The sequence below is a fragment of the Gavialis gangeticus genome, unplaced genomic scaffold (assembly GCF_001723915.1).
Source record: "Gavialis gangeticus isolate Ggan-Ray unplaced genomic scaffold, GavGan_comp1, whole genome shotgun sequence".
In the NCBI taxonomy this organism is placed as follows: Eukaryota; Metazoa; Chordata; order Crocodylia; family Gavialidae; genus Gavialis; species Gavialis gangeticus.
This window is the reverse complement of record NW_017728994.1, coordinates 78717153-78728992: the sequence shown is the minus strand read 5'-3', so window position 1 is coordinate 78728992 and position 11840 is coordinate 78717153. Positions and strand designations below refer to the sequence as shown.

General features: G+C 39.9%; 1 protein-coding gene across 1 annotated transcript in view; it reads right to left on the bottom strand.

The window, feature by feature from the left end:
• LOC109287281 (opsin-VA-like) overlaps positions 1-5985 on the bottom strand; it is a 20039-nt gene extending 14054 nt beyond the window's left edge. Inside the window, exons 1-3 of the mRNA XM_019502211.1 lie at positions 5622-5985; positions 1393-1603; positions 8-38 (exon numbers count right to left, since the gene is read on the bottom strand). Coding sequence (XP_019357756.1) covers positions 8-38; positions 1393-1603; positions 5622-5985 — 606 coding nt within the window. The remainder of the gene's footprint in view (positions 1-7; positions 39-1392; positions 1604-5621) is intronic.
• Positions 5986-11840: the final 5855 nt, after the last annotated feature.

Below are 11840 nucleotides of genomic sequence, written 5' to 3'. Positions count from 1 at the left end.
TTATAATGTAGGTATGATCATTATAGGCTCCTGAATACCTACATGAAACAAAATGTATTTTTAATTTTATGTTATTACTTGTTCCATTTGTTTTATTCAATGCAAAAAGATAATTTTTCTCCCCAAGCATCAATTTTTGTAAACTTTTTAATTTTTTTAAAAAGGAAATCCTTGTATAAGTTTTTCATGTGGTTCTTCATGAACTCTGCTTTTGGAGATCAGTTAATTCCAATGAGAAGTGACAGTGTCAGTATCAGCATTTTTTTGACTATCTGAAGTCTACATAAACCATACACAGCATTTTACTAATAGTCTTTAAATTCACTGAAATCTTTGAGGGAGGACTCTTAGAATATATACATATATTGGGGAACCTCAGTTTTTATATTCTTAGCTAAACCCCCACTCACCGCAGACTTCAATACTTATTTTACTTTAGTTCTCACATATTATTCAGCTCTGTTTAATAGAATGTGCTAAAGGCATCCTATTTTTATTTTGTGTTTAATTGAGTATTTTTGTTTGTTTATATACATGTCTATACATATTTAATAGACATAGTATACAATTATAAAGCATTTTGTTAAGTCTTTGAAATGAAGGTATCCATAGAGCTGTCACTTTATTGTTTTATTCGAGATGATTTAAGTTATCCACCTATTAGATATTTCAGCCAAATTTTCAAAGACTACATATTAAAAGTTTATGTTTCTTTGGCATAGGCATAAATTCCACTGAGGTTCATGCAAACACCTGTGTGTATGTACAACTCAGGGCTTTTTTTCCCCATGTACACTGGAGTTTGCATAAGCAAAAGTGGGCATGAAGTCTACTGGCCTTCTGTCCACTGATGCCCTAAGCAATAAAAGAAAAAACAGTTTACACTAATTGTAGACACTACCCCCTTTACATCAGGGAGCCTGACATTCATTTCTTTACATTCTATTTTCTTAATGCTGCATATGTTTGCATCATTCATTCATCTTTCTCTACCTCTAATGCTCCAAGCATGTAGGAAAAGGGTCAGGCACCTCTGGCCTGATTCACCCCACAGAGTGATTCTATCCAGCCTGAAAAGCTGGGATTTCAGTGGCATTTTCCTGCTGAAATAGGGTTCACCTGCACAGTGATCAGGAAGTAAAGAGATGCGTCAGGCACTGTGCAGTGGGGAGAAGCAGACACTATGCAGTGGCTAGGTTGGAAGGACAAGGCCCACTCTTATTATTTAGACCCAACACTCCTGAAATCTTGCCAACTCCTGATCTAAGATATTTTTTTCTTTATGGACCTAATCCTGAGAAGGTTGAAGGGGAGCTGCAGATGCCTGATACAACCTAGGGTAGTGTAGCCTTGGATTTTATTTTTTCATTGCTGTGCTCAGAGTTACCTTACCAGTTGGGTTCACAGGTAGTGCCGATCTTGCTGGTAGTATAACTGCTCCAACCCATGGTTGGTGGAATGGTCCAGATAAAAGAGAAGATCCACACAAAGCCAATGCCCAGGGTTGCATGCTTCCCCCTCAGGCGCATATTTCCCAATGGGCGACAGATCACAATGTACCGCTCAAAAGCCAGCAGAGCAAGAGACCAGAGAGCAACAATCCCTGTAATGAAAATGCATGACTAGGGTTAAGAATAATCTAGGAACATCATAGCATATCCAAGAGCAAACTCTATTCTGCAGCAGAGGCCTTTTCTGCTAGTTAAATTTGAGACTGGATGTGTTAATATTATTACCATATATTAGTTTTACGTGCAAAAGATGTTACAATGGACTTCATCCTGCTGTACAGTTTCTTACTGAATCTGCAAGAACACCCTTGTATGTCATCTACAATTAATGGACTAAGAGCTGTCTTTAAAAAACAGATGAAAATGAGGACTGAATAAATTTTAACTAGATTTAGTACATCTGACTTCTTTTGTCTTCCAGCTCAAACCTATGAGCAGCTGTCTACAGGTTCAAGGAAACATTTCTGTTATCCATGCATACTGTAATCAGTTACAGAGTCACCTAACGACACTTCCACCAGACAAGCCTTATGCCACATGGAACAGAGGTAAGGGGATACAGGAGTTATCATGGTGGCACTGGCCACTCAGTGGTTTTTATCTCTGCGCACTACTTAAAGCAGATTCATAGCAGGCAGAGTTGGGCGAAGGATCTGGCTTGATCATTCACAATGATGCTTCCAAAAAACCTTCTCCTTTTCATAGATTTCATAGACACTAGGGTTGGAAGGGACCCCGGAGTATCATCGAGTCCAGCCCCCTGCCACAGGGGCAGGAAGTCAGCAGGGATCATAGGATCCCAGCAAGATAAACATCCAAAAGTTTCTTGAACGCGTTCAAAGTAGGTGCTTGAACCACCTCCAGAGGCAGTCTATTCCAAACTGTAGGGGCTTGGACAGTAAAGAAGTTACTTCTTCCTTATGTCCAGCCTGAAATGATCATGGAGGAGTTTATGATCATTCAACCTTGTCATCCCTTGGGGCACTCTGGTGAACAGTTGTTCCCCCAAATCCTGGTGAGCACCCGTGAGAAACTTGTAAGTGGCCACCAGATCACCCCTGAGCCTGCAGTTTTCCAGGCTGAAGAGTCCCATGGCTCTCAGCCTGTCATCATAAAGTCTGTTTGCCTGACCTCTGATCATGTGCGTGGCTCTCCTCTGGACTCTCTCAAGCTTCTCCACATCCTTTTTGAATTGTGGAGCCCAAAACTGGATGCAGTACTCCAGCTGCAGCCTCACCAATGCTGAGTACAACAGGAGAATGACGTCCCGGGATTTGCTTGAGAAGCATCTATAGATGCAAGCCACAGTTTTGCTCGCTTTACTAGCTACAGCATCACATTGAAGGCTCATGTTCATCTTGTTCATCACATTGAAGGCTTCATGTTCATTCATGACCCCCAAGTCCCTTTAGTCTGTAGTGCTAACCAGTGCCAAGCCTATAAGCATGCTGCAGGTTTTTCCTCCCAAGGTGGAGAACCTTGCATTTTTTGGTGTTCAACACTATCAGGTTCTCATCCGCCCATTTCCTGAGCCTGTCAAGATCTGCCTGGATCACCCTCCTGTCCTCAGGTGTGGACGCTTTACCCCAGAGTTTGGTGCCATCGGCAAACTTGGCCAGTCCTCTTCTGACACCAATGTCTACATCATTAATGAAGATGTTAAATAGTATGGGCTCAAGGACAGAGCCTTGAGGGACCCCACTGGTCACAGCGCACCACAATGCTTGACTTCCATCAACCGCCACCCTCTGGGTCCTACTGCAGAACCAATTCCCCAGCCAACAGATCATGGTGAAGCCAAGGCCGCAGTTAGCCAGTTTTGCCAAGAGGTGATCATGGGATACTAGATGGAAGGCTTTTTTAAAGTCAAGATATATGACATCAATCTCTTCTCTCTTGTCCAGGTGATAGGTCACCTGGTTGTAAAAGGAAATGAAATTGGTCAAGCAAGACCTACCCGCAACAAATCCATGCTGGCTATCCCTCAAGATGTTGCCGTCAGCTAGTCTCTTAAGGATGGCTTCTTTGATAATCTTTTCCAAGACCTTCCCCGGGATAGAGGTCAGGCTGATAGGCCTGTAGTTTTCCTGATCCACTTTCCTCCCTTTCTTGAAGATAGGCACGACATTGGCTCTCTTTCAATCATCGGGCCCTACACCAGAGCGCCAGGAGTTCTCAAAGATCCGTGCCAGCGGCTGAGCTATGATGAGCTTGCCAGCTCCTTGAGTACCCTCAGGTGTAACCATCAGGACCAGCTGACTTGAAGGTATCCAGCCTCTCAAGGTGTTCCTTCATGACGTCAGCTTTGATGGAGGGTAAGGAATCTCCCTCACCTGGACCGCCCTGTCCCATAGTAGGCAGGGACGTCCCATGGGACTGGTGAAAAACTGACTCAAAGTACCCAAGTGTGCTTTTTCCTGGGTATCGGTTGTCAGTTGCCCCATCTGGTTTAGCAGGGATCCAATGTTGCCCTTGCTTTTCCTCTGGCTCCCCACGTATCTAAAAAAGGACTTTTTATTGTCCTTGATATTTGTAGTTAGCTGGAGTTCCATCACAGCCGTGGCTTTCCTGATTTGCTCTCTGCAGGTCTGGACCAGAGCAAAGAATTCGTCCTTGGTGGTGGATCCAGTCCTCCATCCTTTGTAGGTCTTTCTTTTAAGACACAGGAGGTCCAAAGCCCAAACTTCAGTTGCCAAACTCCATGCCCAAAGATTTACAGTTGCACTTTATTTTGTAGTTAAGTGGTGTATAATACTTCCATATCTCCTTGTCTGAGCACATGATTGGGCATCAACAACCATTGAGCTCATATGATATTAAATCTGCCCTTATGTGCCCTACCTCATTGGCCCATGTGGGCCAACACTAATTAAAGGTTTAATTGGTCAATGGTTGAATGGTTAGAGGTTTAATTAGTTAATGTTTGTTAAGCACATTGTGGAAGAAATTACAGGTGAGTGCTATATGCTTATTAACAGCATGTAGGCTATTATGTGTTTTGGACAGAATCTATTGCCAAAAGAAGTTATAACAAATAAAATACCTAAAACATAAATCCTCTAATTATCCTAAATCTTACACTCTGACTTACTTACTATTTCAGAATAGTCCAAGAAAGCTGCCAGCGTAAAGGTGTCTTGGAATAAATGAACCCCTCTAGCACTCTTCTGATATGGATCAGCTGTCTTTAAAAGGTAAGATATCTTCCTTAAGAGTTACCCACCATGTGCTGCTCTCATCCATCACTACCAAGCATAACTGCTATATACCAGTATTTTTTAGTTCACTCTTTAATACTGTCCTTTACAGAAGAGTTGACATTCCTAGAACGTTCCCATGACTATGTGACTTCCGTCACTACACCCATCTGTAAGTCAACAATAAGAAAAGAGAGATAGGGACTGTCTCTTTGATTTGTGTTGGGTAGTTTTTGATGGGGTACACTGGCTCAGTTTCTATTAATTTTTTATTTGGTCTGAAGAGCTGAGAGAGGTATTAAGAGTAGTGACAATTTGATAGATTTCTTTTTTCTTTTTTCTTTATTAGTTTTAGTACACTTTGTATATTTGGTATGGTTCATAAAAATGATAGCTTTGAAATATATCATGTGGAAATTAATTCATAATTTTTATTTACAACTACTCTTACTGTTTCAGAGACTACCATTACAGAAGGTTCACAGTCCCTTCCAAACCACAGGAAGATAACCCTAAAATAGGATATTTCACTATCAAAATATTTTTTCATATTTTGCAAACAACAAAACCATGCTTTCTCTCTCTCTCCCACACATACATTGTCTCACACCATGAAAATAGTTAAATATTGTTGATGGAACATTGGTCCACCATTGTCTAATAGAAAATATAACCAAGTATGCATTAAAAATATTTTCCTACTATAAAGATATTCAATGAGTGATATGCATACAGGAAGCCACTAGCAACAGCACGTATTTAATTGGAAACAACCAGTCAAATAAACTGCATGTTAACTTGATGACTTTTCCTTTAAGCTTACAAAACAGTGGTGTTGCCCCTGAGGAAAGCTTCTTTTCAAAGCATCTGGTAAGAAAAGTGAAAGTTCAAATACAAAAAAATGTAAGCTTACCAAAGAATGTAACAGCAAATCCTTCCATCACACAAGCCCAGCGTCCCATATAAAAATAGCCTTTTAAATTGGTTAAAAAGCTGATAGTGCCACCAGTCAATGAAACTAGGAAATCAGCCACAGCTAGGTTTACTATGACATAATTGACAGGTTGCCTCAAGTGTTTGAATTTCAGAGTCACCAGTATTACAGCAAAGTTCTCAGAAAGGGACAGAAATGTCACCAGGAACATAAATGCAGCCAGAAACTTGAAGTTCCATGGCTGGATGGAGTCCAAAGGATGCTGGAAAGGATCCCAGGCTGTGGAGCTCACGGAGGGATCAGAGAACAGAGACTCATTTTCAGGTGCTCTGGACATATCCATTTTTCTCTTTCTCTGGAAAAGGGAAGAATATTAGGTAGGATGGGGGGTTATAGTTGATAGATATTATTCAGGTTTAAAAGGAAAAATTTGCCATCCCGAACAGAATTGTAGACCAAATCTCCATGCTTTGTAACTAGAGGAAATAAAAGTTTTGCTTAGCAAAGTGCTCAGTGATGAATGTGGGAACAATTCCAAGCAGGATGATCTCTTACACGTAGTATAATCTTCTTTCTTCTCTCCAACTGCAGCTCTTACAGTATGCACTTCTGCAATAAAGCCCAACTACAGGAACAGCAGGTTTTCTCCTTTTATAACAGCCAACAGTAGTGCAGAAATATGCCTCTGATCATCCCTATTATCTGGGGAAAGCTGAGGCTCGGACTGGAATCCTTCCTTGCAATCCAGCACTTCAGAAATGAAACAATCCCCTTGCTAGTAGTAAAGGTGGGTGATCTTCCCCATGCCTCTCACTGCTGGAAGCACAACAAAGTGAAGGCTTCTTTCTGACTGATTTGCTTGAGAGGGGGCTGCTGTGACAACATTGTTCGTGGAATGCCAGAGCAGATGTAAAATGTGGCAATGATACTGCAGCATTAAGCTGTCCAGATCTAAGCTATGCTGCTTGATAAGTTCCTTTCCCCAAAACTATCCACTTGCCTGTATTATTCACTGCTTCATTCATCATTTGCTACTGTAACATACATAAGTTTTGTTCTCTTTTTATATGTTTTTTTTTAATGGACTTTTCTAACAAAAACACAGAGACATTTCCAGGAACAAGGAACATAGTGATCAGGGGCCAGCTTCTGCCAGCTTACTTGGGTTAACTTGTTTCTTGCTTCTTGAGTAAGTTATTTCTAATATGCTGCATAGAAAGTAAGGTGTTATTCAGGGTAGCTACTGATAGCAGAATTTCCTCCTAAAGAAGAATGCTTCCTCAGATATTATTAACAACTGGTTTTAGAATATGGCTTTGTGTGCACATGTGCATGTGTAAAAGTATCCCAAACTAGTGAAAACACATAACCCAAAATACAAGTTCTAAATTCAGTGGATCCAATCATCAGCTACTGTAAATTGGCATGGTCTTTTTAAATATAATGAGCTTATACTAATTTACACCAGCTTAAGATGAGACCAGCCATATATATGTGCACTGCCATATATATATGTGGGATAATGATTGTCAAAATGGCACCTTATATGCTAAAACCTCAAATACACACAACAGTAACTTCCAAAACAGAGTTCACAGACCCATAAGGAAAAAAAAATTGCATTCGTGACCACTGACTAATAGTTTATAAAGGTTATTTAATGATCAGTCACATAGTTTCAAGAAGACTGACTAGTTGTCTCTGAACCCATCTTTATTCAGTACAATTATTAACATGTATTAGTTATGACAGAGAAAGTTACCATTTCCAGACTAACTCAGCCATCTTGTTCAGGCCAGTGATGTCAGTATTTTAGTAACACCTGACTGAGTCCCTTGAGTCTATTCTAAAATATATCACAAGCTAGGGAAGGTCCAGAACTTCTCAAGAATATGGAGATTATTTATTTGTGTTTCCAGTAAGTAGTGCTAAAGGATTGCAGTGTGGAATCAGAGCCTGCAGGTACGAGGCACTGTATAAAACACAAAACAAAGCGAGACCATGGCTTACCTCACAATTTGGGATGTGGGCACTATGGACCACCTGAGTAAACAGACCACGTTTGGGTGGTTTAAGAAAAATATAACATTACAGACATAAATATTTGCATAATTTTGTAATCACAGGACATGTCTACACATGCATTGGTGCCATCTTAAACTTACTGAGCAGTCAGTGGGAATAGACTAGCATCTCCACACACAGACATTAAAGTGCATTAACACTGTGTGTGTGGACTGACTTGGGACTAAAGTTAGTCCCAAGTCAGTCTACACACACAGTGTTACTGTGCAGTAAGGCATCTACATGAGTGTTACTACCCAGTAACTAATTGGGCGTAAATTTGACACCGACACATTGCACATATAAAATTTGAGCTCAAATCGGAGTAAGTTGCCATATTTACTGCACAATATGGGCATGCACATGCAGACGTGCACCCATACTGTACAGTAATTTTGGGAACTGCGCAGTAAATGTGCGCGTTTAGACGCACCCAAAGTGTCACAATAGTTAAAAGTCAGAATCAGCCAGCGAGCCTGGAAACACTGCAGTTTATTCAAGGGAATGGGCCCCCTGTGCTCTTTCTCTTCCTGCACACTAGTGCAGCAGAAGACAAAGCTTAGACTTTTAAATATAATGTCCCGTTATTTATCTGTTCTCTGCTATGCCCTTGCTAGCTAAACTGGACTTTTTATATTTCCTTTTCTAGAAAAAAAGGGCACTGTTTTTTTCTGCTTTTTTATATAGAAAAAGAAAAGTGAGACTGCAGTTATAAGAATAAGGTCAGAAGGATGGAAAGCGTGAGTTATAGGATGAGGAAGATATTGGAATATTTCTTAACTTCCAGGATTTAAAATAGTGATTTTATTTATAAATCATCAGCTTGTCTCATCCATGTCAGTTGAGTATAATATAGAAATAGATCAAATCTCATAGTACAGACATCATACATACATAGATTATTTAGCACAGGGGTGGCCAACCTACAGCATGTGTGCCACAAGTGGCATGGGCTTCTCTGTGCGGCACATGGCAGATCAGGGAGGGGACAAGCAGCACAGTGGCAGATAGGGCTGGAAACAGAAATCAGAGTAGCTGATGGGGAAAGGAGCACAGGCAGAAAAAAGAAAGCAGAGCAACAGATCAGGAAGAAGAAATGTATCCAAGTGCATTTGCAGAGGGTGCTGGACTAATTTGTGGCACACCTGCCATGAAGATATACAGACATGTTCAATAGCATAAAAAGTTATAATTAAAATCAATAAACACATTATTCTTAAAATTTATAGGCTAGATAACAGGTTGGTGTAAATCAACATAAGTCCATTGCCATGTTATGAAGTTACAAGTCCCACAGATTTAAAATGGATTTTGAATTTGATGAGGATACTACCTGTGAATATGAAACGAAAGCCGTGATGTGCTGCTTTTAGTTCTATTTGTTGCATTTCGTGCTATACCTCTCACTGAGGTTTTTATTCTTTAAAGAACTTTCATGTAAAAGTTTTTAGCTAAAAGTGGAGAAGTTCAGTTCATAGCTGGATTTGTCCGACAGTTACAAATCCATAGACTGTATGCTGACACTCAGGAAGATGGATGGGGTGACTTTTGTAATGTCTTTCTTGCTATATTTTCAATGGTACTATACCAGGAGTGTATTTAATTACAGTTTAAATGTAAGCTTGATATTATGTGATCCTTTTTGGTTTTTCATTTAAAATTCTTAGAAATTTGGTCTCACATATCTTATAGTGTCTTGGCTACGTTTGCTTTGTTTGTCTTCTTCTGCTTCTTTGGTTGGTCTATTTTAGGACTGAATACAACTCTCTATGACATGCACTCTTATAATTTGTACAATGGATATTTTCTATCTCATGGATCAGGTCTTGTATCTTGATAGCTCTTAGTTTACACATCACTTTCATCTAAATAATATAGGCATAGACATTCCTTTTTTGTTTTTCCTGTTGTCAGAATATTTTTCTTGAAAGCTAATTTAGAAAAAAAAGGGAACATGTATAAGTACCAAGAGGATAGACATGTGGGTGTTCAGAATTGTTATTTAATGTTGCAGTTGGTTCTGCAGCTTTTTTCTTACATTTACATACTTGAAAGTGCACAACATTTGAGTTCCTCTTATAAAGCAAATATTTTTAATTCTTCTGCAACACAAGTTCTTTCCATTTCCATTAACATGCAGCCTTCTCTTCCTGGCCTATCTCTTTCACATGTCTTTCATTCACTACATATAAGATTCTAAAGCTGGCAAACCAATGAGAACTACACTGCTCTGGGAGAACTTGTCATATTTCAGACTTTCAAGCTATTACTATATTCCTTGTTTTTGTCTGTATAAGCCCTAATGATTGACTTGCTTCCTTGTCAAGGCCACTGGTGACTAATATGACTTATATAAAGTAAGCAGAGGAGAGTTTGTAGGCTATATGAGAGCCTTAGGCTGTAGCTAAATTGCTGCTGGTCTGAGCAAGTAACATAAGGTCATAGAGCTAAGGAGGAGATATAAGTAACAACATTTGCGTAACATGCCTGCAGTAATTTCAATTGCCAGACAAAATTAGGGTGAGGAAAACTGTGCTAACTGATGTCAAGGTAGTGGCTGAAATTGTGTGTGGCAGTTTGTGAACTTGGGCTGAATTTACCAGTCCTGTGAGACCTTGAGAAGGAAATAAGATATTAAGCCACTGTGATACTAGTCATGTATAAAATTGAGTATGTGAAAGTTAGTCCCAGGATACTTCTCTGTAACAATATAGCCATGGCCTTCACTCACAGAAGCATCTATGTAGTGTTTGCTTTGTCTGCCAGGAAGCATTTGGTCTAATCATTTTTTTTATTAGAGCAGGCAATGCTTTTAGTTATACACAGGTTCAGTGAAAGCTTAAACCTTGTGGGGAAGTTCTCTGTTGCAGAACCAAACTGCTTACAGAATGAACAATGCTTAGCTATGCTACTAAGCATACTAAGCACTGCCTTGCTTATTTATTATTTTAAAAGATTAATCATCAAGGAGTCAATCCATCTATCATCTTTGTAGTGATAGAAAATGCTCCCTAACAGAAGACTAAGGAAGCTGAGCATTGGGAGGTTGTCTCTCAGTTAGGGAGCAGCTAAGTAGCTAGTTAGAGAAAGACAAAGGGTCTGTAGAGGTTGCCTACAGCTCCGGAACTAGAGATGATTGTTTAGTTCTACGCATTGATTGAACCCTATGATTACTACAGTTTCAATGTACATGAAGGCCTCTTACCCAAACACAGCAGTGGCAAAATGGGCCAGATTCCTTTCCATCTATGAGGCTCATCAGTGAACTTGGGTGCCTGTGATTCTGTTCCACCCTGTTCTACCCCCTGTCAGGACAAATGGTGAGTTGGCCCTCCTCCGCTTCCTTTTGGCTTTTTTGTGACTCAGTCTTAAAGGCAAGATGATGGCGTGTAACAAACTAGATGTATTAATAGATTTGCAGGCTTAAACTGTGTGAAACAGAGTATTACTTAAGCTCCTAAATCCATTTAAATATCAAACAGGTAGAATAGAATCTGGTGGTACATACGTGCAGTGGTTCCCTCCTCTCCCCACCCTGCGAACATAAGGAGAACATAGGCTGCAACATCCCTTTCTACTATCAGCCATCTGCCTCTTCAATTTATAGCCCAACTTCCTTCCTCTTTCATCCTATTACCATATACTCTGAGGTGATTTGTAGCTATTTAGCAGCCTGGGATGAGCAAACTCTTCACACCCACAACCAGGGTCTGGTGCAGGGAACTAAAGTGGGAAAAGTTACTCATACCATGCCGCATGCATACACCTCCACAAAAGCTACTGAGGAAAGTCTGGTTACCAGGAAGAGACCCAATCTGTCCTGATTAGCTTGAGAAATCTATGGGTATCCAGTCTCAATGTAGTATGTCAGGAAAATTGTTTCTACTGGTAATGGTTGTAGCTAAAATGCATTTATAATTCAGATAACATAACCTACTATGCATTTATATCTCACATGACATAACCTATAATGTTTCCTTTTGTATAAATTGAGTTTATTATTTTGGTGGAGGGGTTTACAGATTTTTTGTATTCCCTTTTGTAACCTAAATTTCTATTGCTGTTTTTTTGTGGTATATCATATCACCTGCAATTTCTAAAGCCATGCCAGCAGACTGCAGGATGGGATCCTCT